Raw genomic sequence first — 26,621 nt, 5'->3', positions numbered from 1 at the left:
TACGCCTGATGGAACACAAATTTCAATACAAATTTTGTCGATGGTGGATGTCACAAATATTCATGCTAGGCCCACAGTTTTATTTACGAGTATAGTTGAGCTCGGCCTTTGCAATAGCAATGTCCTTGAAAATATTTTCTAACGGCTTCCGCAATAGTTATTGTTAACAAGATATTATTAATAAGTGGCACTTGTTAACTATATTATGGTATATCTGAAGTGGTTTTTACAATATAATATAAAAGACAAAAGAAAAACTCAAATAATTCAATCGTTAACGCGATAGACTACTACACTATTTAACAATGACTGGCAAAACTTTTTCAAACAAAGTTGTTTTCATCAGTGGCGCGAGTTCAGGTATCGGAGCAGCTACGGCTATAGAATTTACTAAAGAAGGCGCTAACGTCGTTATAAACGGAAGAAACGAAACAAAATTGAAGAACATTTACAAACAATGTGAATCATTCGGTAAGAAACCTTTAATTATTAAAGCTGATATATCAAAAGATGAAGAGGCAAAAGCAGCTATTGATGAAACGATTAAAACATTTGGGAAACTAGATGTTTTAGTGAACAATGCAGGATTCTCTCGATCAGGAAGCATACTTGATGGAAATTTAATGGCAAGTTATGATGAAATTATGGCAACTAATGTTAGAGGTGCAATGCATCTCACAGTACTAGCAGCGCCTCATCTGATTAAAACAAAAGGGAATATAATCAATATATCCAGCGTAGCGGCTACAGCTGTACCTTTGTTACCGCAGTTTACGCCATATTGTGTGTCAAAAGCAGCACTTGATCATTTCACACGTTGTTCAGCATTGGAATTGTCTAACCATGGAATAAGAGTGAATGCTATTAGTCCTGGACCGGTGACAACTGATTTTCATATAAATGCTGGTTTAGAAGATTTGATGGCTGATCGTACTATACCTACTGCACTCAATAGAGTGTCAGAATCCATTGAGATCGCTGATATAATATTGTTTTTAGCAAGTGACAAAGCAAAAGGTATAACCGGGTCCAACTATTTGTCTGACAACGGCTTCCTTTTAGTTCACTAAGAGAAACTTGAAACATTGTAAGAATGATTTATATTTTGAACCAATAAAGTTTATAATAAAAATGTTTGTTACCTTATTTCTTTAAAATCTACTTACTTTAATAAGGCTTATACTTATATTGATATATTAAACAATGCAACTTTTCGTACTACGTTAAATTGTTTAGTCAATAAGGGACACCAAACAAGGACTGTAGCAGATGGTTCCGACAGTTTAAAATTTTGCATGTGGTCTTAGTTTAAATTAGTAGGATGAGTAACTGTGTAACTAAAGTAAAAATCATATATGTTTTTGAACTGAATATTTGCAGAGAGAATTGTTTGTAACCATTAATAAAGCAAAGGGTATCTTAATTTTTTTGGTTAACAGCTTTCTTTTGAAACGATAAACTAAATAATCTACATTTGCTAATGTACTGCAACACTTTATAGTATAAGTAAGTCAAGAACTTGGCTGTACTTTGAACTAGCTTTTTTATATTAAACATTTTTAGTTAATTTACTATTATTTCTTGTAACACTTAATAGATAATCTGGACCATTTAACTTAAGCTATTGGCACGTCTTGCGAACTGAGTCATGCTACCAACATTCTGTACAAGTTAATAATACCAAAGACAATCCTAGTGACAATTCATTATTATAAATCTGTTATTCTAGCACAGATGGCGCCACACACACGAATCTCAGTCTCGGCGCTATTTTAATAATGATTTAAATCAATTGCAAATACCGTTATTAAAATATCCATAAAAAGTTAATATAATTTAATATAATTAAAATGTTAAATAACATTTAAGATAATTTTATCTATGTTATCTATATCTCGTTTCAAGTAGAATACAGATAAAGCAAATGTTGCCCGTACGAGTATTGACACGTAGATATGACTTAACGAGGTTAATGATACTTTAGATAGCATTAATAACAATAGATAAATAGTTATTTTTTTTATTTAAATGCAATTCAATACATTGTTTATAACGTACCAAACTGTGTCTGAAGTGTAGCTATCATAATGAGTTTTAAAGATAAAGTTGTATTCATTAGTGGTGCAAGTTCAGGAATTGGAGCAACTACTGCTATCGAATTTACAAAAGAAGGTGCAAACGTTGTGATTAATGGAAGAAACGAAACTAAATTAAATAAAGTTTCACAACAATGTGAAGAACATGGAAAAAAACCTTTAATTATAAAAGCTGATATATCAAAAGATGATGAAGCAAAAGCAGCTATTGATGAAACGATTAAACGATTTGGAAGGCTGGATATTCTTGTAAACAATGCAGGGTTTACGAAACCTGGAAGCATACTTGATGGGAATTTATTAAAAAGTTACGATGAAGTGATGGGTACAAATGTACGAGCGGCATTGCATTTAACAGCATTGGCTGCACCATATTTAATCAAAACAAAAGGTAATATAGTAAATGTATCCAGTGTATCTGGAAGTTCGATGCCAGTGAAGCCACAATTAATTTCTTACTGCGTTTCTAAAGCAGCTTTAGATCATTTTAACCGTTGTGCTGCATTAGAATTATCTGAATATGGTGTTCGTGTTAACGCTGTTAGTCCTGGACCAGTTATAACTGATTTTAGAAGAAATGCTGGAGTAGGGGAAGATATTACTGAACGGGAAAATCTTACAGCCTTGAAGAGAATATCTGAATCAATTGAAATTGCCGATTTGATTTTGTTTTTAGCCAGTGATAAAGCTAAAGGTGTTACTGGTTCTAATTATGTGTCCGACAATGGCTGTCTAATTAAATAACAGTAATATTGTCTTAAATAAGAAAAATGTATTAATTAGTGTATTAAATTGTTACTATGTATACGTACGTACAATTATAATATTTCTGCAACACTTGGAGTTTTCGTATCCTTTTTTTAACTTTAACTTTTTCTAAACTGTACCAACAATATTGAATCTTAAGATAGATTTTAAAAGGACTAATTACTTGGATGGATGGATGGATGTTAACCACGTAATTCCAAAATAGCTGAACGTATCTGGTTAAAATTTGGAACAGACATAAATTTACAATAACACATAGGATAACATAGACTAACTTATTTTTTTAATACCGAACCGAATTCGCAGGTGCACGCTAGTCAACAATAACTTTACAGAAACAGTTTCCGAGTTCCAAAAAGAAACAATTTTTTGCATCTTTCACAGTACTTTAACGATCTGTCATTGAAAAAATAATAAAGAGCAAAGCCGAGGGGTGAAACCAGTAATGATAAAGATTTGTTATCGTGTTATTTTCATAATAGTTACTTATCCTTATTCATAACCTATATAGATAAGACTAGTTTCATGCTCAGATTATAAAGTGTCTTCTGGATCGAAACAGTAAAATGGCTTTCGTAGGCAAAGTTGTATTTATCAGTGGTGCAAGTTCAGGAATAGGAGCAGCTACGGCCGTCGAATTTGCTAAAGAAGGTGCAAATGTTGTGATTAATGGCCGAAACGAAACCAAATTAAAAAATGTTTATCAACAGTGTGAAGAATACAGTAAAAAAACATTAATTGTTAAAGCTGATATATCAAAAGATGAATAAGCAAAAGCAGCTATTGAAGAAACGATTAAACAGTTCGGACAACTTGACGTTCTAGTAAATAATGCAGGGTTTTCTAAATCTGGAAGTATACTTGATGGAAACTTATTATCAAGTTACGATTCTGTAATGGCTACCAATGTGAGAGGAGCGGTGCATTCAACTCAGTTAGCAACACCTCATCTTATTAAAAGTAAAGGAAATATAATAAATGTTTCAAGTGTAGCTGGTAGTAGTTGTCCAATTTTACCACAAATTATTTCATATTGTGTATCCAAAGCTGCTCTTGATCATTTTACTCGTTGTGCGGCTTTGGAGCTGTCTGGATTAGGTGTTCGTGTGAATGCAGTCTGCCCCGGTCCTGTAGAAACAGATTTTAGACAGAATGCTGGACTGGGAGAAGGTAATAGAAATGTGCGTGCAAATTATACACCTTTAAAGAGAGTGTCTGATTCAATTGAGATTGCTGATTTAATTTTATTCTTAGCAAGTGATAAAGCTAAAGGTATTACAGGATCTAATTATGTATCGGACAATGGTTATCTGATTAAATAAAAATACAAACTGCAAGTCAATACTTAGGTTAATTACTTACTCCGCTGGCGCATCGACCCAAAGTGGGTCTTGGCCTCCGACACAAGAGATCGCCAAAGTCGCCTGTCTTGCGCCTTCTCCTGCCAGTCCATCGCTTGTAGCTCCCGCAGATCCAATACTTAGGTTAACAATTAAAAATAGTACACTAAATTATTCGTTTTAAAAAGAATATTCTCGAATAACAAGACAATTAACTTTATATCGGGTATAAGGAAATTGTAGCCGAATTGCGATAACACACAGCTTTTTGCAAAAACGCACTTTATCTTATTAATGTCACACTAATACCCCTACTTAAGATAAAAGACAGTAAAATAACAATTACATTTGACACATTAGCTTATGTAACTGCTACGTAGATTCACTAAAAAAAAGAACATACAGACAAATTGATAACCTCCTCCTTTTTGAAGTCGACTAAAAATGGCTTTCGCAGACAAGGTTGTTTTTATCAGTGGTGCAAGTTCAGGAATTGGAGCAGCTACTGCTATAGAATTTGCTAAAGAAGGTGCAAACGTTGTAATCAATGGACGAAACGAAACCAAATTAAAAAATATTTACCAAAAATGTGAAGAATACGGTAAAAAAACATTAATTGTTAAAGCTGATATATCAAAAGATGAAGAAGCAAAGAGAGCTATTGAAGAAACTATTAAGCAGTTCGGACGACTTGACGTTCTGGTGAATAATGCAGGATTCTCAAAATCTGGAACCATACTCGATGGGAATTTAATGTCAAGTTACGATGCTGTAATTGCTACAAATTTAAGAGCTGCAATGCATTTAACTGCATTATCAGCACCACATTTAATTAAAACGAAGGGAAATATAATAAATGTGTCAAGTGTGTTAGGGTCTTTAATGCCAATATCACCAATATTAACTTCTTATTGTGTGTCTAAAGCAGGTCTTGATCATTTCACCCGATGTGCAGCTTCAGAACTATCGGAATTCGGAGTACGAGTAAATATAGTCAGTCCTGGCCCAGTAGTAACAGATTTTCAAGAAAATTCCGGTTTGGTTGGTTTCACGGATCAATCAGTTTTGACAGCATTAAAAAGAGTTTCAGGATCAGAAGAGATAGCAGATTTGATTTTATTTTTAGCTAGTGATAAAGCAAAAGGTATTACTGGTTCCAACTATGTATGTGACAATGGTTTTCTTTTAAAATAAAATGCAATGAATAATCTTTTATTTGAATTTCGATTGTTCATCTATAATCTAATCTTACTTGCGTTTTAATTTTAGTTTAATAACGCATTGTACTACAGACAGTAAATAGGTAACTACGCAACTAACTACGCAAGAGACCATGATGATACATATCTAAACATTTTACAAATTAGTGTACCTATTTAACAAAACAAGGTATAACGTTAAGTTAAAGTGGAATCTTAAGAACACTTACAATTGTTTTATCAATTATTGTGTATTTTATATAAGGTTAAACTACTACTTATAAAAACCTGTAAGTTTGACTAAAAACTCATTTATTTCCCTTCTTCCGAGGCTCTACAAACTTTAATTTATCCAAGCCAATTAATAAAGTTAAACAAATTTTAATGGTACACTTGATTGCATTACAAAATTATTGTTTGTTACTCTCACTTACACTTAGAAAAAAAAATTGTATGGCAGTTGCAGCAGTGCAATCTCACGGTAAAGTATATAAAAACCGACAACATAAAAAATTAAACGTCTTTAACTTGTCAATATTAATAAATCAATATTTTACTTTCCTAACAAAAATTATAATATGCCAAATCTTTTTTTGAAATAAAATTAAGTGCACAGAGTAAATAAATGAATGCTCTTCTTTTATTTACTCTTTACTATACATTTGGCAACAATTAGTCAAATGTCATTTCACACTTGTCATTTGTTCAATAAATGTCAATTTTAGAAATGGCTAATGGCGATAAAAAGTGATCTTGTTTTTTTTATTAATTGTTGCATGTTGTGAAATGGAAAACCTTTTGTTGTAGATATCATATTTGTCCCTTAACTTTAAATACGTGTAATTTTTATACATAAACTAAAATGTCACCTCGAAAACAGCCCAATACCTTGTTCAAATTATGCGTTAAGACTTGTATTAGTTTAATTAATTCAGCTTGTTACGTTATTGAAAAGAGTTATCCAGAAAATAAATTTGGGGATTGTGAACGGGAGGCGTATGCATTAAAATGCCATTTGATGTCTATGCTACCTGCCAGGTATTTATTACCATAATTTCTTTTTCGATATCAATGGAATGTTTACCATATCGTTTATTTTATTTTTAACAATAACATACGAAATTATAAAAAATACAGCTACTGAATAAATAAATACCAGTACCTTATTAACTCCGTATTTATGATATTGCTTTTTGTCTCTTTGTTATTCAAAGCGGTAGCTTTGCCATTAAATATATTAATTGGAAATATTTTTAGCATCCAAAATAAATAGCGTAAACAATACAAACATTGAAAGGCCTAAGTTAACATTTAATGTGGCAATAAAATTTAATTTAAAAAAAATTAACTATTAATTCAGTTAAAATTTTATTTGTTAAGTTATTCCATTTTTTTTCAGGTTGTTCGATGTTCTTTGTTTAGAAAGAACCTGTTGCCAGTATCGTGGTGATCCCCGAATACAACTTCATGTTTTGACACATCCTAAAATGACAGTCTTCCGCAAATGTGATCTAGACAATGGTATACCACAACATTTTTGGATACAGAACCTCCCAAATTTCACTCGCTTAGTTGTTCTAGATCTTAAATTTGTCTGTACAGATGAAATTCTACAAATTGTCGGTTCAAATTGCTTGCTACTTGAAGAGATTAATATTGTTTCAAAAGTTGATATTGGCAAATCGCTTATCAACGCTTCCGTTTTAATTAGAAACGTTTCAGATGCTGGTCTATATTCAATAGTGAATTTAAAACAGTTACGCATACTTGCAATGGATCCACCTCGTAACGAGCGAGCCAATAGAATAGGACGATGCGTTTCACAAGCTGGCATTATAATGTTGATCAGTGAACTTCCTTATTTAGAAGAGTTGAGGATTGAATCTTGCGATATTGGAGCCACTTTAATCACAACCGTTGTAGATATTGGTCCTTTAAGTTTAAAAAAAATCAATTGCCACTTTGCTTCAGGTGAGGGTATCAAAAAATTAATTAAAATCTGTCCCTATTTAAAGGAACTATCCGTCACTCATCTATCAGCTCATAATAAAGATGCTATTTTAGAGCAACTTGCATTAAGTGATTTGAGATTAACACGTTTAGATTTATCATTTTTTTTCTACTCTGACTCTATGCAACGGCTCTTAGCTGTCAAAGGAAGTTATTTGACCCATTTCTCTCTTTGGGAGATAGAACATTCTCTAACTTTAGAAGCGATAGTCTCTATTGGTGTACACTGTCCCAATCTAGTCACCCTTTGTCTCATGACCCAGTCTAAATGTTTAGTCACACCCAGATATTTTAAAAAACCCGACAATATATTTAGACAGCTCAGAAATTTGACAATAGGTAATGATAACTACAATATCCACAGTATTTTGACATTCTTCCTTGACTGCACAGATAATTTACAGAAGTTGATTTTAAAATATCAAACGAAAATAAATATTGATGACACTCTGTTACAGTTGATACAAAAAGGTAAATTAAAAAAATTAAATTGTCTATGGTTGGACTGTACTTTGGAAGTATCAAAGGAGGTAGTTAAACAAGTGATACAGCATTGCGAACACCTTCAGATGTTCACTGTAGATTTTACCGAGGACATAAGCGATATGCAGAAATACATATGTGAAAACAACTTGGATATCAAGCTTGGTGGTTATTAGCCTTTAATATGTATTTTTATGTGTTTCGCTTATAGATAAATATAAGGTTATTTTACGAAAAAGTTTTTTTTATTTTATTTCCTACTTATAACCTAAACTCTGTCTAAGCAGCAAACAATGATAAATTACAAATGTATGTAAACAAAGTTTACAAAGCTAAAAAAAGGTCTCTCACCCAGAGTCAGAGGAAAAACAGAAGGTGGATAGAAAGTATCCACCAAGAAAAAAAAACCTAAACTTTGTCATTATTTAACTACATTAGGGAGATAAAAAAGTTTTATAATATAAACATTATTTAATTCGATTATCAATACACTCAAAACTATAAAATAAAAACCTGATTAATTATTAATCACCCATAAATACATTAAAACCAGTACAGAAAATTGTGAACATTACCAAAGAATAAAATAATTCACTAATAAAATTATTAACATAAAATAATAGTGAACTTTTCATTACTATATAAAAAGGTTTGAATGAAACATTTTATATCCTATATCTAAAATTAGGTTGTGAATTTGTAAGCTTTTCTAAATCACATGTCTTTAACAATTGGAAGCAAATTTATATTTAAAAAGTTACTGGAAGATGCTACAGATTTGCCTACAAAAATATTAATATACTGTAGGTTTATTTCGTGATCATTAACACAGTAAGTTATATATCATCTTTGTTTTATATAATGCAAGTTCTAACATTGATACCTCTAGATGGAGTATTTGGAGCACATAAGAGACATGTTAGGTCTCCGAAGGACATTTTTGTTGTAATTTGCCATTTCTAAAATCATCTTACGATTGAACATCAAACTTGTATAAATAATCAATCCAAAGGTAAAATATGTATGAGTTATAATTCTATGGCTACATTAAAATATTAATGGTATAAACCCCTCTACATTAAATACATTTGTTGCCAAGCAGTTCCAACTCCTGTGTTTACATCTTGATGGTCAGGGGATCACGAATTAAATCACCTTGGCTATTCTTATTGATAATATAACTAGTTGCGATTTTTTCTAGCAATTTCTACCATTAAAACTAACCACTAACCTTAAAATTCTTATCTATGACATTTCCTGTCAATTATCTATTGCATTTTCTTACTAAAAACTCTATCAACATTTTTTATAACATCTTTGTAGACTAAGTACTATCTTATAAATATTGAAGAAGTTTTAAGAACGATTTGACTGATCCACATTTTACTTTTAACTTTGTTTATGTAACACACTAAAGGTTTTTCCCACTAAAACATTCCTTTAAAAACATATTCTCATCGCTGTCTTTTCATAGAGAATGAGAGAGATGTCAATAAGTTTTTGTCTCTACAGTAAATTATAGTATCACTTAAAATAACCCAATCACTTGCAGTAACTTACACTATCATATGTATTAAAATAATTCAATTTATATGCAATAAATACAATGTTTATAGTTTTTTTTGTGAGAAGTGATTAAAAAACAACAGTATGCTGGCTGTCTACTAAAATAAAAAAAATAAAGTAAAATAAGTCATGAAATTAAAAAATAAAATATTATTGAAATTGAATGCATTGGATTGTTTCCTAATCTATAAAAATTAGATATAAAATTAAAAATAATAGGTCTAAAATTGTCGCAATAATAATGTTGCCATATTTAAATGATACAATGTTGTTAAAATAATAAAAGTTTCAATAATTATGCCTATTTACCTATTTCTATTGTAAAAACTTATATCTAAATGGTGATAGCTTATTGACTTGCTGAGTGTAGAAACCAGAGCAACAATCATTAAAATTTCAGACGATTTCATGCAAAAGTTAATAATTAAATATCATTTTCGTAATACTTTCTTGTTGCTTTTCAATTGTAAATTATTTTTTTTTTGTATTGCCAGTTATCCTTTCTCTTGGTATAGTCAAAAACTTATTTGACCTGGTGAGCTAAAATAAAATATAGACTGACAAGGATATCTAACCCAATAGGCGTAAGTCAAACTAAATTGAGACAGCACACTAGCGCCCTCCTGTCAATGTCAAAAACGTATCACGTAGTCCTTTTCATACTGCAGCTGTCATATAATTTTTTATTTTATGCCATTTTCTATTCCCCTGTAGGTTTTACATATTTTCTGACAGAACTAACGACAATAGCAGGGCATATCACTGGAATACATATCCTTGTTTGACTATAAATTACTATAGATGCTAGCATCTCCTAATAGAATAAAAAAGTACTACAACTTGTCATACTCACGGGTATGCATAACTGTGAATTTTTGAGACCAAAATCTCCATTTAAAACATATTGTTATTTCTGTTTTGTCAAAGATCATGTAAGCGATGACGATATATTTTGTACAGAGATTTTAGTCTCAGAAACCGATGCTTAGCAGGTATTATATATTTTCTGAATACTAACCACATTGACAGTGTATCGCCAGGTCAGATAATGTTGTCACTACACTTCACTTTGAACGATTGCACTAATCACTAAACTATCACCACACTAAAGAGGTTACATAAACAAATGTCTGTATCTTTTGTATCCCTTTATGTGTCAAATGACTAAAGGATCAGTCAAATCGGCCGTATGCTATGGTTCCTTCTTCTCTACAACTGTCTCCTTCTCGTTATCCTTATCATCTTCGTAAAACTCATTCTTGGGCTCTACAAATTTATCTATTTCATCTTGAGTCATCTTAACATCTGGATCCGGTTCTTCTTTGATTTTATAATCTTCTGGGAAGAAATCACCTGGAATAAAGTAACAGAATTTTCAAATTTGATTATTCTTAATTCTTTTAGGAAGTTTCCATACAACACATAAAAATGATGCACTAATAGCAGGTTTCTGAGACCAAATTCTCTCTACTTTGTCAAAAATGAGTCAATTAAAAATGATTTTACCTGGTATATGTGACATCTGAACAGCAGGGGAATGTTGACACATTTTTAGGTTGTCATACACATACTTAGTGATGGCCTCCAAATATTGCTTGCTGTTCGCATTTGTTGTGTTATCAGGCCTGGAATATTACATTCATATTTTTATTATGTATTAAAATTATTATATTCAATATTTTCCAATTATACAAAAATATCTATATATATAAAAGAAAGTTGTGTTAGTTACACTATTTATAACTCAAGAACGGCTTTACCGATTTGGTTGAAAATTGGTGAAGAGGTAGCTTAGAGCCAGGAGACGGACATAGGATACTATTTATTCTTTTTATTTCGATTTTTTTTCAACTTACTTATATTATAAATGCGAATATTTAGATGGATGTGATGTGGATGGACGGATGGGTGTTTGAAGGTATCTCTAGAACGGCTGAACGGATCTCGATTAAATTTGGCATATAGTCTGTATACGTAAATATAGTCTGAAAGAACTCATAAGCTACACGAATTAAGTTTTTTTATATATCCACGCGGACGGACGTCGCGGGCGACAGCTAGTAACTTATAAAAAAATATTTCTAATCTCTTTATATATAGTTTTTTCTCTGTAGTTTTATTGTTCAGTCTATGTAACTAAATTTGGATACAATAATAAACATTTTAATAAAAACACAAATTATATGTATGTGAATATAATTATATAATAAAATAAAAAAAAATCTTTATTAATCGACAAAATTTTGCAATTCCTTAGGCTCCTATGGTAGGACCTGTGTTACAGAAGGTACTGCTTTCTCTTAACCTAGGTCTTAACCTAGCTTAAGAGGTTCTAATTTTTACAGTATGTGTTTGTGTGTGTTGGAGGGATGATTGTATGAATATTTCACAATACCTGGTGATTTCAGGATGCAACTGAAAATCTGGCGCAAAGAACTCCAAATACTCTGTATATGGTAGTTCATTTGATATATTCTCATCAACCAACAATGAGGTTTCATACGTCCAACATCTGGCAACATTTCTCAATGTATAGCTAAAAGAATTTCACATACATGTTTATAAATTATGTTATTATAAGCTTTATTAATCTTAAATGGAATAAGAAAACTATATAAAGAATCCAAATCTGCATAGATAATAAATAGTTAATTTTTTGCCTTAAAAAAACATTTTTCGTCGGATTTGAGGTGTCTAGACAAAGAAAGCACTTAGCCTAAAGTTTGTCACATTCATTGTGTTAACTTTATTATATCTATTGTTTAAATATTTGACTGTTCAATAAACTTACATTATTTCCTTACTAATTTAGTTAATAATTCAAACTTACTGTAACTTTCACTTACCCTCCTCCACCTACAACTAATGTAGGTACATTTAAATTTTTCACAAACTTGACACATTCACCGTGACCTCTTGTGGACAACGAGAAGCAACCGAGACGATCTCCTGCTAGGGAATCAGCCCCACATTGTAATACTATAGCAGTAGGACGGTAAAACTCCATCACATTTGATATCACAGGTTTGAATACCTGAAAAAAATAACATATATGATATAAAGAATGTTTACATTAGAGAAAATCATGATTTATGCACAAAGTTCATTACCTAAGCTTAAAATACTATAGAAAAAAATAATTTATCTCAAAAGAGGTCTTTGCTGCATTTATTTGGGCCATGAACTTTTAAAAGATCAACTCAAGAGGTGGATAGGCACCAACATAGATAAAAAAAATAATAATATTGGCTCTCAAGTTATAAATTTTGTTTTAAAAAATATTTATAGTAAGGCAACACCACAAAACAATAAAACCCTGATACAAAAAAAAACGATTTGAGTAAATAATCTACTTACTTGTACATAACTCTGATCATCTATACCTTCCTTCAATGGTACATTTACGGAGAAATATCTTCCACTTTCCGCTCCAATTTCATACATATCTCCTGTACCCGGGAAGAAATAGTTTCCATACTTATGGAAGCTAACTGTCATCACCCTATCAGTTAAATAGAATGCTTCTTGCACTCCGTCTCCATGATGGACATCAATATCAATGTATAATACACGAGGATGGTGCTTTAGTAATTCTAATATTGCTATAACAATATCATTTACATAGCAGAAACCTGGAAAATTTACATTCACATTTACAACATGTTACATAAGAGATAATGATATAAGAGGGTACAAGAATTGGTTAATTCAAAAAAATTTAAGCATGATGGTAAAATGAGATATGCTATATGTAAATTGCCAAAGTATACCCTCAATAAGTCTTTAGGCAAATAATATCTATCTTATTAATATTATAAATGCAAAAGGTTGGATGGATGTTTGTTTGTTAGAAGTCATCTCCCAAATAGCTTGACAGATGTAGGTGAAATTAGGTACAACTGTAAAATGTAGAAAAAACAATAGTCTGGAAGAACAGTCTACTTACTAAGTGTTTTAATACTGTGAAGAAAGCACTCAACAGGAAGTTCTTTTCATATATTTGCATTATTAACCCCTTGGGTACATTTGACGTCTGAGACACGACATTCACTTTTTTCCCCTAAGACTGGATGTCATGTCTAAGAAGTCAAACCAAAAATTAAACTTTTAATAAAATTGTTTCCATTCCACATACAAATATTTTGTCAAATAAATCCGTACCCAAGGGGTTAAAGAGAAGTTTATAATAAGAAAGCACATTAATATCCTACTGGGGTTTATTATCAAGCTATTATGAATTAATTTTTTTCTAGTATTAATATACTTACCGGAAGGTTCAAATTTCTTTGCATGATGTAATCCACCAGACCAATTAATTGCAATATCGCATACATTATTGTTTAACTTCATGGCACCTTCTAAAGATGCACCGGTGTACATTGAGCAGAAATCAAACAGACCTTCAAATACTGGACAATCATCACCTACATTGTAGTGAAGTAAGTCTTTAGAATATGCTGAAATAGAAATTTTTTATTTATTTTTACTTTTAAGTGTTTGTAAGTAGCCAACTGGGTACACAAATTGGCGTTGTAATAACCAATAGCCTTTATGACTGATACTGTATTGTTTATAAGGCATTCAGCCAGAATTTGTGCTTTTAGTTACAACCTGCTTGTTCTATTGTAACTTTATGTTTTTGCAGTAGAAATTGACTAACAATAATGAGAATGAGACTGTCTTATTCAGGACCCAATAAACTAGTGAGTAAATAGCAATATATATAGTTTAGTAATAAAATGTACATACTTTGAATATTCTGTGGTGTGACATTTTGCAAGAATTCTATGTAATCTTCACTGTGAAACCGGCACATATCATGTGCGTTGGCCTGGTAAGGTTTGTATATCTGCATTTTCTTATGAAGACCATAATGTAACACAAGACTATGTGTCACTGCTAGCCTATGTGGCTTCATTGGATGACCAGGACCATAGTGGAAATTTCCTACGTCCGCATTGTAAAAATATGCCACCCGAGACTGACTCATATTGAAAAGTCGAATACGTACTCTTTCAAAATTAAAATAACGCTAAGAACCAATGCAATAACTATTAAACGCTTTGTCAGTTGAATATCACCTAACATGATTTACTTTTCATTTTTTCTTCCACTTACGTAATAATGAATATATTTGATATGAAGACATGATAGTTTAGTTACAATTTAATATATACTTAAGGTAATTAAAGCAAAAAATTTAAAATATCACGCAGAAGTAGGCAAGTATCGAAAATAATCACTTTTGTTTGACATTGACAGGAAAGGAAGCAGGTTTTTTTTAATTTTATGACCTGGTAACATAGACCTTTAGGTCATATCTTATTTGGAAAATGTTCATTACTTTGGAGCAAGGAAGCAAACAACAAAGACTAATTAAAATAGAAATGACACTTCATCAAAAAAGCATATAAACGCTGTGAACCAAATATTATTACAGAGATTTTGTTTTTGCAAACAGCATAAATTCGTCAAAAATAAATACATGATTCCAAAACAGATTTTATCCCAGTTTAGTTACACTGTACATCAGTATACAGGGTTCAATTACAACCCAGCCTACTCTCAGCCTCCCTCGATCACCCAATCCTATGTACTCTTTATGTCAACTTGAGTTGTGATAACTTGGGCCTGTATATTGTTGTCTTTGTCTTATCAATTTCTAGACTTTTCCTTTTCTTAACCTTATCAAGTTTTACATTCGTTTTACACGATACCTGTCTAGTTTTTCAGATTTTACTCTCATTTTAAGGTAAGAAATTTTTATCAGAAGCATATCCATTGTATGTAATATGTAGTTTCAAGTATTATCTGAATCGCGAATGCCTGTGTTACATGAAGAATGTATTTTAATACTTATGTAATAGATGTTTTTAAAGGATAATATTCCATCTGTATGTAACGTAAATTGATATTTTATGCCAGAGATCAGAATAATACCCAAATATTGATTGAAAGATGTAACCTAAAAATGTCAGAATACCGGCACTTTGGTAATCAATATTTGGTACACTGCCAAACATTCCTATTCCGTTTTATCGTTATAATATAATTTGGTAACATTGCATATTGAATATATGCCCAGATTGCATCATAAATGATATGTACCTCTCATTTGCACGATTTTTTTTACAAATTATGTGCATTTAACGAACCGGCTTTTGATATTACAGACTGGTTTAGTATATGTCGTCGGAAAACATCCAACGGCTCCTTGGGATTGCATATTGTGTTAATATGTATGTCATTTATCATGTAATTTTACTAACATCTTGCCTTTTTAGCAATGTACCCTCAAAAGTCAAAACTTTTAGAATATTGTTGGAAATGTCTAAAAAGTATTTGAACACATTCGCCGCTTATAAATTTAACAGAAACTAAGTTACTTTCATTACTCCTTACCATAACAGTCTTCTGCCAAACTCCTATACAAAATTATATATTTTTTGGTAAAAAAAGTCAAACATTGTCAAAGCCGATAACACAATGTTAATTAAATTATTGCAATATAAATTAACCAATTAGCATTACAAACCAAAAAATGCTTAATTTCTTTGAAAGAAAATAAAAATAAAACACAAAACAAGTCAATTTCATTGTATATCATTCACCAGACTATTTTTGGGGAGAATACTGTTTGTCCCACATTTTCTTTCAACAGACTACTTGCATATATACTGATTCTAATAAAGCCAAATGCAACTGAAAACAATTGCCAATATTTAGCCTCGGATGACAATGATGTTGACATAATATGAACACCAACTATCACATTCCAATCACAGAGAATTGGAAACTACACAGAAGCAGTAAATAGTTTAGACATGATAGAATTGAATTTTTATTAACATTATTTCCGTGGAATTCTACAGTAAAAATTGTAATCTTTTTAATACTTTCATGGTATAATTTTTTGTTTATAAAACAAATTATTTTTCATAGTAATAAAATCCTATATTTAATCTGCGCAGCTATATTTGTTTTGGTTATTAAACTTTACTGCCTCTGCTATTTTCACTGCATTAAATTGACGTAGGTGATTCTGTTAATCTTTTAGTAAATAAACAACTTACAAACATAAAAAACATCTCAACATCAAATTAATATCATAATGAAAGTTGTGGATATATTGTAAAATTTGCCAAAGTTCAAAATGTCTAGGCTATAGCTTTATTACATGACACAAACCTTGTGTTCATTCTTGTTACATTATTTACTACAGTAAAGATCTGTTTCACAATGTCCAAGTGCAAGATAACTTACAAAAAAATAAATTAACTGATACATAATATTTTCTGTGAACAGTATTTCACAGCTTATTTTGAAATTATGAAAAGCCAACAACTTTATTTGGCAAATAAAATCCAAACATTTTATCTAGTCTGTTATATACTTTAAATTATAGACTTTCAAATGACTATCACACAGTTTTATTTTAAAGATATTCTAACCTTAAGGTTTTTTATCTACCTAGTAAAGTAACATAGCTTACGATATATCTCATTCGTAATTAGTCATTTTTTAATAAGATGCATTTTACAAAATGACTGCAACAAAAATGAGTAGGTAGGTTTTCAATGTTGTGTTAACAAATGCTGCTATTTAAACACACGGCGCTTATATTTCGCCGCATATGTGTTTCCACTTTCGTTTAGTACAGTCGTGTGCATCTGTTCGTCCCACATTATAATGGGGCAAATGTTGAGATGTGTGATTGTTTTGTTACTAGCTGTCGGCATGGTCAATTTTAGGGTGTTAGCTAGAGGGATGTCGACCGTCGCGAAGTCCTTTGCTGAGAATGCTGTGGTGCCCGATGTTATTCCTGTCGCCCCTGCCGCGCTAGTTAAGGTAAGTTTTTTTTTTTTTAATTTTGGAATAAAATTAATTAGAAATGAGTTACCGTCATCTTAGCTCCCACATACAACTGGAAACTAAAATATAAACATGTAGGTTTGAAATAATGTATTTAATTGTACCGATTTATATATTTCTTTAAACAAATCTATATATAATATATATAAAAGAAATTCGTGTTAGTTGCACTATTTATAACTCAAGAACTGCTTTACCGATATGGCTGAAAATTGGTGAGGAGGTAGCTTAGAGCCAGGAGACGGACATAGGATACTATTTATTCATTTATTTTTTCGAATTTATGCCTTGAAGAGTGGTTTTTATTATATATATTATACATATCATATTAAGTTTTTTAGGCGACAGCCAGTATAGTATAGAAATCTGATAAAATGTACGGGACCGTGAACATGTTTAAATAAGCAAATCGTGTTTTTATTTTGCCAGAGAGATTGTTTTTGAAGAATTTTTATTCACATAATAAAAGTATTCTTAAAACATCCAAACGAGTTTGAGATTATTTTTGGTACCTACAATTATTTTTATCGGTAAACTTGTTTGGTGTTGATGTCTATGTATCAGCTTTATATAACGTTTTTTTAAGTAAACCAATACATTTGAGTCGCGTTAAAATAGCCACCAATCATGTCAATAATCTTGTTTCCAATCTTATTGTTTTTAAACGCATCTTTGAGATGTCAACTGTACTTCGTTTCTACAACACGGAGTATTATCAATAACTGTCGCCCGATTTGTCACGCGGAATTAAAAAAAAAATTAATAAAAAGCCTATGTGTTCTTTCAGACTATGTTCTACATCTATGCCAAGTTTCAGCAAGATCACTTCAGTAGTTCCGTATATAATTTCAAACATCCATCCATCTCAACATTAGCATTTATTATATTAGTACACGTGATAATAGCAATAAATTTTAGTATCATTTTTGGATAGACTTACGTAAGTTTACGTTTGCGAACGGAGAAAGTGGAGAGATTGTATGAACGGAAGTAACAAATGTTATACTCGTTTGGAAATTTCGTACCATTTGAGAATCGATAATTTCTATGCATGAATCGAGTTTTCAATTATTTTAAATTGGAACATAATAGAAGTTAAACTGATTTATCGTTGATGCATATCAAAAGCATGAAAAACATTTCTATCTCTATTTTGTCAAAGATAATGAGAGGGACGACGTTATTTATACTAACGATAATTGATTTAGTTATTACTTAAGACTAGATATACCTAATAGGTTACAATAGAATTGAAATACATACAAACAGTTGTCATAACGGAAAAATTCTTAGTCATAATATTCTCTTTATTAAAAGAAAATTATACATAACTAGCTGTCGCATGCGACTCCGTCCTCGCGGACTTAAAGAAATATATATTATAATAGCCTATTAGACTGTTTTGCATCTGTGCCAAATTACATTGATATCCGTTGAGCCATTCCGGAGATACCTTGTAAGATACATACGTGCAAACAAACTTTCGTATTATTATTATTATAGTAAAAGTTTTAGACATTATTAAGAATCCTTTGACGCGAATGGCGCGCTTTCGTTACAAAGTCAAGTGTCAGAATGATTAGTGAGGGGACATAAACGTTGACATTTTAGTAAGTCTAGTGTTGTGCCAGTACACCGGCACAGTGTCGGATTTTCTTCCTAACAAAAGTAATAATAATATGTTATTTTCTTTTGACATACAATTTAAGTTACTTTGTTGATGTGATGGATGGATATAGTCCTTGATTATAAGTTGATTGTCGTGTATATCGCAATATCATTTTATTTAATAGGCTGATACACTCTACACCTGTATGAATTCCTCTTATTATTTACACCTCATTAATCCAACAAATTATTATACTATTATAGTGTTCATTTCAACTTATGAGGTATATATACTACTAGCTATCACCCGCGACTTCGACCGCGCGGGATTAAAAAATATTAGTTTTTCTAGCAGTCTTAGTAGTAATTAGTGTAATTAATAAATTAGTGCACTATACTACGTAACAAAGTTGAATTCGAATAATTTCGTGAAAATAATTTTTCATTTAATTTGAGTCACCCATTCATGTAGTTATTTCAACTTTTTCCATTAGAAAAAAAGAGATGGCAATATATTCGAATGTGAGTCAGTAACCCGCAGTTATGTATTCGTGTTATCTTTTGAGAGAAGGTTAACAAGATCCAGTAAACTGTGTCACCGTGAGACTCGAAACATGAACCTGTTGTTTCTAGAAACATCGGGATGACAATTTCCTTTGAAAGATGATAATCTAGAATGATCCTATTATTGGGTAATTATGGTGGTTTGAAAGATTAATACGATTACCTTTTCCTTTTTCCTGCTATTTAAAAGTAGGGAGTCATTTTTCTTAGCTCTATTATGCCTCGTTTACATAACGCCAGTGCAGTAGGATAGTAGCGCTCATAATCAGCACTGGCATAATGTAAACACTCACTGGCGCCAGTAAACCAAAAGTTTATGCGAAGCCAGCTACGCTACTGGCATAATGTAAACCAAGCATTAGAATCGTTTGTTAATGATTTAGTCAAGTATTTTTTAATTAGGTCTTATCATATTAATAATATTTATGTCGAGTTAAATTTAAATTAAACGATATTAAAATTATATATTTAGAAACCGGGCCTATTAATTTCTATGAAATTTTGTATAATATATGATTTGGTTGGCTAGTTATAATTTGCTTTTGTTTCTTTCAGGTGAACTACCCCAGTGGCGTGGAGGCTAAAGAAGGCAATGAACTAACACCGACTCAAGTGAAGGACCAGCCCACTTTGAAATGGGACGCCGAGCCAAACACCTTCTATACGGTTGCCATGACAGGTGAAAATAACTTACAGTTTTAATTTAAGTTAGCAGCCAGTCTATGGGTAGCATTGAAGACATTAGTGTTTACAAACCACGTAGTGCTTCTCTCTAGAAGCCCCTGCATATACTACACCCAGAGACTTGTGACCAATTAACACTTCTTTGATTAAACGCTGTCTTTGTCTGACGTTTCTTACGGTGAAGGAAAACATCGTGAATACAAATACATTTCTGCAAAGAAATTCAAACATATATGTGAAGTCAACCCGAACTGTGACAGCACAAAATAGGATAGGCTCCAAGCTCCTCGGTGGGTACGTACAGTGAGCTGTAACAGAGTGCTGTTACTATCAATTCCAATGTCAGCTATGAAGACATCGTTACTTACTACATGGCCTTTATTAGCGACATATATGACGTCACGGGCTATAAATTCTAGATCCCGATGCGCCGTCGCGTAAGGAGCCAACATTCCGCGAGTGGCATCACTGGCTGGTGGGTAACGTGGTCGGCAGCGACGTGTCCTCGGGCGAGGTGCTCTCCGCGTACGTGGGCGCCGGCCCGCCGCCGGACACAGGCCTGCACAGATACGTCTTCCTCGTGTACAAGCAGCCAGGCAAACTGACATTTGATGAGCCACGTCTGCCCAACACGTGAGTTATTTATCTCAATTATGAAACTGCTCTTATCCCTAATCCTTTAAGCCTCTTTGAGCCGTCATATCTCATACCCCCATTCTAAGCATATCTTTCATAAGTCACATTTATCTATACTAGCCAGCCTCCAGAGGAAGCAATTGAGTCACTTAACAACCTAACAGTCTAAAAAAATAAAGTATTTTAACCTAACACATGATTTTTAAATACTTGAGTACCGTAACCTAACTTTTAATATAAGAGTTATTTTACATGTTCTACTTATAAGCGCCTGTTTTTATTTACATAGCATTTTTTTTATTTACACCACCTCATTCTAATCTTAAAGTGATTTTAAATCAGGCACTCAGATAGCTATAATTAGTATCATTTTAAAATGGAAGAATACTGAACCCTTTTAATTTTACCGTTAGTTATTTTTTTTTAATTTCAGATCGGACAAGGGTCGTGCTAAATTCTCCATCAACAAATTTGCAACTAAATACAACCTTGGCATCCCGATCGCTGGCAACTTCTTCCAGGCGAAGTACGACGATTATGTGCCCTTACTGTACAAACAGCTCGGCAACTAGACACGTGCGCTCCCCACGCGTAGTCAGCTAAGACTGAAATAAATTAGCTTTCAAACTGCAATTCTGATCAACAGATGGCGTTGTAACTGAGGAATAGTATTTTGCGAACCATAGGAATATGATATCAAAGATTGAATATCCTTTAATAATTGTGTAGATCGCCATTTTAAATATTGCATTTCAATTGATGTAATCAGTTGTTTTTGTATTTCCTTTGTGTTTATTTGCGTTTAGATTGTAAGTGAAGTTGTTTAGAGTTTCAAATATATCATTGTATCCGATCTTATAGTTTTATTTTACATTTTCTAACAGTTGCTGTGGTTACATTTATAAAATTAATAATTTAGTACCTGGATGACCGGTTTTTTTTTTAAATTGTGTTTTTTGGAAATTATATTTAAGTACGAATTACTAATAAAATGATGAAATATAAATAATATTTTTCGTTCTTACCGATAGAAAAAGTTAAGTTTATGTTTATTATCGATAAAACACGAATAAAATGGCATTTTCTAAAAATGATTCCTAGCTAGATCGATTTATGGCCCCCGAAACCCCCTATATACTAAATTTTATGAAAATCGTTGGAGCGTTAATCTCGGAATCGTGATATAAGCTATTCTTGTATATAATATACAAGAATTGCTCATTTAAAGATATTTAAGGTTCTTTATCAGATATGTTAAAATAAAAACTATGAATACTTTTTAAATTAAAAATGGTACAGGCAACACCATTCGAAAAAAAAATATATGAAAATTGGAAAACCAGTAGAGTTACGAAGTATAAATGTATAGGGGTACTGAGAACCTCCTTTTGTAGTCGGTTAAAAAAAAACAAATTATTTGTAAATAATTTATTCACTTAAATGTTTATAGAAAAACAAGAAAATGAGATTTTTCTGAATGTCTAGTTTTATTGCAGAGATAAACAGAGGTAAACCATCCAATCAGAGTTACAGAATTGGATATAGTCGAATATTTCCAAAATCGGAATACTCAAAACGGCACAGATTTTAGATATATTAAAAAAAGTTCGAAGAAAAAGGATTTCATTGGAAACAGGTAAGTATTCTGCGAAAATTATCTGACAGATGTCAAAAAAGTGTCACACGATCCTTGTCAGCTGTCATGTCCTGGAGTCCGAAGTTAGTTATTATGACGTAATTCGACTGACCATGGAAGCTAATAGGAAAATGGATTTTACATATATAATGGCACCTCAAAAGCCTGATAACTTTGTATTTTATTAAGAATTAAACACCCAAGCTCTTGTACAACAGAGGTACGTAGTCGTCAAACTGTGCGCGGTAGAAGTTGCCGGCGACTGGCGCTCCCAAGTTGTACTTCTCAGCGAACTTCTTGGTGGAGAAAGCGGCGCGACCGTCGATAGACCTGATAGAAATAACTGGGTAAAATAGTTTGCAAAAAAATATTAAAAAAAACAATCCAATTATGAAAATAAGCAATATTTTTTTTTATTTTATAAATCTAAGATTTCAAATTTATAAATATCCAAAGTACCAAAACATTTTAATTTTAAAATTTAAATGTCCACATTAAAAATTACTCAACCATTTTGGCATTAAATTCTGTTTTTTTTTGCATACTAAAAATAGATGTCGCTTTAAAATATATATTAAATTTCTATATTTTTAATTTAATAAAATGAATATACTAACTTGTTGGTCAATCTGGTCTCATCAAAGTCGATTTTTCCGGGTTGTTTGTACAAGATGTAGACGTATCTGTGAATACCAGTGCCTTCCGGTGGTCCGGAACCAATGTACCCGGACAGGACCTCGCCCTGGTCTACTTTGTTACCGGGGATGTTACCGACAAGCCAGTGGTGCCACTCACGGTAGACCGGTTCAGGACCATCGTAATTATCCGGGTCTGGAATTATCAAAGAATAAGAGTGCTAAATCAATTAAAAAAATAAACACATTTTAAGCCATGGCTACTAGAGGTCAATGACATAGACAGGCTATAAACCGTGCTATTTTGTGACTATTCGATTATCGCCATTTTGAAGCTGACATGAATAGTGAGGACTCGAACTAATAGTAGCGTTAGAAATAATTGTCAAGAACTTAAATAAACGCATTTAAGCCGGAACGAAGCAAACGTTGCTATTTCCAAGCATTTGCCTATCTATAGAAATTAGTTGTCACGGTACTTAGTATTTTAGCATGAGTTTGTCTTTTTACAACATACCGGTGAAGACGAGAGTGTAGTAGGCGCTAGGGTCAGCGTCATAGGTGACTGTGGGCTGGTCCTTCACCACTGTAGGGGCCAATTCATTGCCCAGGTTCGCGACCGCGCCACTTTGGTAGTTCAACTGTAATATTAAGAAATGAACTTAATAAACTAACCTATAAATTCAATTCTAAAGACGTGTAACAGTATCCACTGTCGTATCTTTTATTAATAATATTGTCAACAAAAGAAAATCAAATATTAATATTTTCATAAATATGTTACGAGTTACAATTCACGATTTTATCGTAAAGCATGAACCAAGATAATCAAAACGTAACTTACATTAACGTTCAAAAAGAACTGAATAAAAATAACCGTTTTTACTACGAACGGTTTAACAGAGATATGGAACAATACTTATTTTATAGCTTTTTGGTGTTTTATCATAATATATTTATTACAAATTTCAAAACCAATAAATTGCTACTTAAATAGTTACGTAATTTCATTAACAATAATCGATTAACCTTGACAGATATCTTATTGTTTTCCCGCGTTAGCCGCCATCTTGATTCGTAGGCGATGTTTACATATACATTTAATTATTATTTTGATAAAATATTTGAGACATTTTCGTTCAAAAATGTAAATTTAATTTCACAATAATTACGAGAAATTTTTATCTGTATTTTTACATGTCAAAAAAATCGAGACATACTATACGATAAGATTAATAGTTATTTTTGTATTGTCACTTTTGTTTTGTTAAAACTGAAACGTGTAAGAATTTTATCATTATTTATAATTAATGTGTGATATAAAAAATTGATTGAGTGTCGAATTGAAATCTTAATCCCAAACGTCTACGATATTTTTTTTATGAACAAATTTTATCAGAAATTGCAAACATTTGGAGATTTTGTTAATACCGCGTCAATTAATAATTGCTTTTATCAAAAGATAATAATCAATCGAATAACTAAAAGATTATGTTGCTGATATAGTAAGGAGAAAAATTAGAATTATGTTTACGTTTTTATAATCAACATAAAATGCAAAAAAAGTTTCCATTTAAATTTTCACTGATGTAAATGGCAACATCGATACTCAACCTTTTGCAATTCAGACGTATTAATTTAATTTCAAACATAATTTTGTTTCTATATAAGTCTGACTCCTAAGTTAACACTATCGTAAATATCTTACTAATATTATAAATGCGAATGTTTGAATGGATGGATGGATGTTTGTTTAAAGCTATCTCCAGACCGGTGAACGGATCGGGATGTTTGGTATACATATAGACATAGTCTGTATGAATACATAGACTACTAATTATGTTTTTTTTAATTCCACGCGGATAGAGTCGCGGGCAACAGCTATTTGTTTTATAAATAAGGCAAGTGTCAATTCATGAGTCCATAACAATCAAAAATACTTAAGCGTATCAGTTTGTTACGTCAATTTACGAGTTCCTACTAAATTGATTCCTGACTAGATATGGAATAATGACAATATCTTGCAGAATTAAGATTGTTTCATTAAATAAAATCATGTTTCGAATGACATTAATAATAATTTTGTTATTATTTTTATACCTATAGATTAATTCTTCTATTTTGCGAAATTATACTTAAACATAAAGGAGAGTTATAACGTCTTTTAACGTAAAAAAAATTTGAAGCAACCTTAAGGTTGCATAATACTAACGCTTCATTTCTAATATTTTAATATGTTTTTAGTAATACCACTAGGTTTTCAGGAATCATAATATCTAACTTAAATTTCAATTCCGTATGCACACGTGAAAAATAAATAAATTAAAAAAAAATCTTAATATTTCTTACCCCAATGAGAGCTGTTGGTGCGGTTGGGATGACATCAGGAACTATCTTGCTCGTCTCAAATGCGTTCTTAACAGACATTGTGCTGTAAAAATATTATAGTTATTATTTCTAGAAATTTCCTCGAGTAACCAGTTTGTGCAACAATATTTCAAACTGGTTAGGTAACGAAATCAATAATTTTATCGTTGATTGTTTTTTTGTTAATGACCTTTAATATTAATCTAATCTAATTAAGATGTATTTATTATTATCAAAAATAATTCAAAATTTAAAAAAAATATTAAAAACAAATAAATCGGAAGCTAATATTTTTTAATATTTTATTACAATAGTCGATTTATTAATAAATTTGGTAAATCGATAATGTACTATAGTCAATAGCTAAAACTCTTACCTTTACGTTCGTCGCAGACGGCCACCGAGAAGAAACTGAGCTATTTTATGGTAACACTTCGCGAATTTTTTTATTACAACGTTACATGTTTAGGTTATCATAAAATTATTTATCTTAAAACAACATTTGTTCACGCGTGTTCAATATTGGATAATATTTGATTACTTTAATTATAATTATAAAAGGTAAACAACGTAAAGAATAATCAAAAATAGATTCGAATCTCGTGACACTTGTATTGATATTGCCGTCTCTTTTTTGTCAAAAGAAATGAAAGAGATAAGTATTAAAATGTCTATGGAATTTCACAGTTAGAGAACAATTTGAAATTCTTGTTATTACGACGTGGATTTTAGTTAAGATTTTTTATTGGAATACTAGCTGTCGCCCGTGACTCTGCCTGCGCGGAATAAAAAAAAACTTTATGAGTTATATGTTCTTCCAGACTATGTTCTACATCTATGCCAAATTCCATCAAGATCCGTTGAGCCGTTCCGGAGATACCTTTAAACAATCATCCATCTGTCCATCCATCTAAACATTCGCATTTTTAATATTAGTAAGAAGTAAGATTATGCACAGCTGAATAACACGGTTTAGCTTTTTTGCTTCATATTCCTTAATTCCATAAACTCTAAAGTCCAAAATATTGGTACAAAATATCACAACTTATACGAAATGGTTTATTTCGCAGCGACCCAATACTAGATTGTTCGAGAACAGTATTGGTCATTTAAAATATACTGGATCTCATATTTTTTAAAGTTTATATTTATGGGAT

General features: G+C 31.5%; 8 protein-coding genes across 13 annotated transcripts; 6 read left to right on the top strand and 2 right to left on the bottom strand.

Annotated features, from left to right (window-relative positions):
• Positions 1–258: 258 nt before the first annotated feature.
• LOC106117716 (uncharacterized oxidoreductase TM_0325-like) lies at positions 259–1,145 on the top strand. Its single transcript, XM_013312123.1, has one exon. It carries the CDS (start codon positions 306–308, stop codon positions 1,068–1,070), a length of 765 nt encoding a protein of 254 aa, XP_013167577.1. The 5' UTR covers positions 259–305; the 3' UTR covers positions 1,071–1,145.
• Positions 1,146–1,930: 785 nt separating this feature from the next.
• LOC106118009 (uncharacterized oxidoreductase SERP2049) lies at positions 1,931–3,112 on the top strand. Its single transcript, XM_013312561.1, has one exon. The coding sequence runs from the start codon at positions 2,088–2,090 to the stop codon at positions 2,838–2,840; it is 753 nt and encodes a 250-aa protein (XP_013168015.1). The 5' UTR covers positions 1,931–2,087; the 3' UTR covers positions 2,841–3,112.
• On the top strand, positions 3,109–4,216 carry LOC106118008 (uncharacterized oxidoreductase TM_0325-like). The gene is given in 1 exon segment (XM_013312560.1): positions 3,109–4,216. A coding segment is annotated over 1 exon segment (756 nt). The 5' UTR covers positions 3,109–3,430; the 3' UTR covers positions 4,187–4,216.
• Positions 4,217–4,358: 142 nt separating this feature from the next.
• Positions 4,359–5,417, top strand: LOC106117687 (uncharacterized oxidoreductase MexAM1_META1p0182-like). The gene has a single exon (XM_013312091.1). It carries the CDS (start codon positions 4,649–4,651, stop codon positions 5,396–5,398), a length of 750 nt encoding a protein of 249 aa, XP_013167545.1. The 5' UTR covers positions 4,359–4,648; the 3' UTR covers positions 5,399–5,417.
• Positions 5,418–6,125: 708 nt separating this feature from the next.
• LOC106117633 (uncharacterized) lies at positions 6,126–8,126 on the top strand. Of its 4 annotated transcripts, none has more exons than XM_013312017.1 (3): positions 6,126–6,441; positions 6,803–6,924; positions 7,126–8,126. In XM_013312017.1, exons 1-3 carry the CDS (start codon positions 6,266–6,268, stop codon positions 8,070–8,072), a joined length of 1,245 nt encoding a protein of 414 aa, XP_013167471.1. In that variant the 5' UTR covers positions 6,126–6,265; the 3' UTR covers positions 8,073–8,126. The 4 variants fall into 4 exon arrangements, with proteins under 4 accessions (XP_013167471.1, XP_013167472.1, XP_013167473.1 ...); XM_013312018.1 differs by having other exon boundaries at positions 6,803–7,374; positions 7,872–7,956; XM_013312019.1 differs by having other exon boundaries at positions 7,872–7,921.
• A 1,452-nt stretch (positions 8,127–9,578) lies between these two features.
• On the bottom strand, positions 9,579–14,824 carry HDAC3 (histone deacetylase 3). The gene is made up of 7 exons (XM_013312266.1): positions 14,212–14,824; positions 13,731–13,919; positions 12,820–13,094; positions 12,309–12,496; positions 11,858–11,998; positions 10,969–11,087; positions 9,579–10,815 (listed from the first exon to the last, which is right to left on the bottom strand). Exons 1-7 carry the CDS (start codon positions 14,450–14,452, stop codon positions 10,655–10,657), a joined length of 1,314 nt encoding a protein of 437 aa, XP_013167720.1. The 5' UTR covers positions 14,453–14,824; the 3' UTR covers positions 9,579–10,654.
• A 251-nt stretch (positions 14,825–15,075) lies between these two features.
• LOC106117818 (protein D2-like) lies at positions 15,076–21,679 on the top strand. Of its 3 annotated transcripts, none has more exons than XM_013312270.1 (5): positions 15,076–15,214; positions 17,214–17,310; positions 20,062–20,185; positions 20,610–20,823; positions 21,260–21,679. In XM_013312270.1, exons 2-5 carry the CDS (start codon positions 17,230–17,232, stop codon positions 21,396–21,398), a joined length of 558 nt encoding a protein of 185 aa, XP_013167724.1. In that variant the 5' UTR covers positions 15,076–15,214; positions 17,214–17,229; the 3' UTR covers positions 21,399–21,679.
• Positions 21,680–22,644: 965 nt separating this feature from the next.
• On the bottom strand, positions 22,645–25,951 carry LOC106117836 (protein D3). Its single transcript, XM_013312301.1, has 5 exons — positions 25,841–25,951; positions 25,447–25,528; positions 23,615–23,738; positions 23,080–23,293; positions 22,645–22,792 (listed from the first exon to the last, which is right to left on the bottom strand). The coding sequence occupies exons 2-5, from the start codon at positions 25,522–25,524 to the stop codon at positions 22,654–22,656; spliced, it is 555 nt and encodes a 184-aa protein (XP_013167755.1). The 5' UTR covers positions 25,525–25,528; positions 25,841–25,951; the 3' UTR covers positions 22,645–22,653.
• Between the last annotated feature and the right edge of the window lie 670 nt (positions 25,952–26,621).

The sequence above is a fragment of the Papilio xuthus genome, unplaced genomic scaffold (genome assembly GCF_000836235.2).
Source record: "Papilio xuthus unplaced genomic scaffold, Pxut_1.1 DF827679.1, whole genome shotgun sequence".
NCBI classification, from domain to species: Eukaryota; Metazoa; Arthropoda; class Insecta; order Lepidoptera; family Papilionidae; genus Papilio; species Papilio xuthus.
The sequence above is the reverse complement of the archived record's forward strand: the minus strand, read 5'-3'. Positions and strand labels throughout refer to the sequence as shown.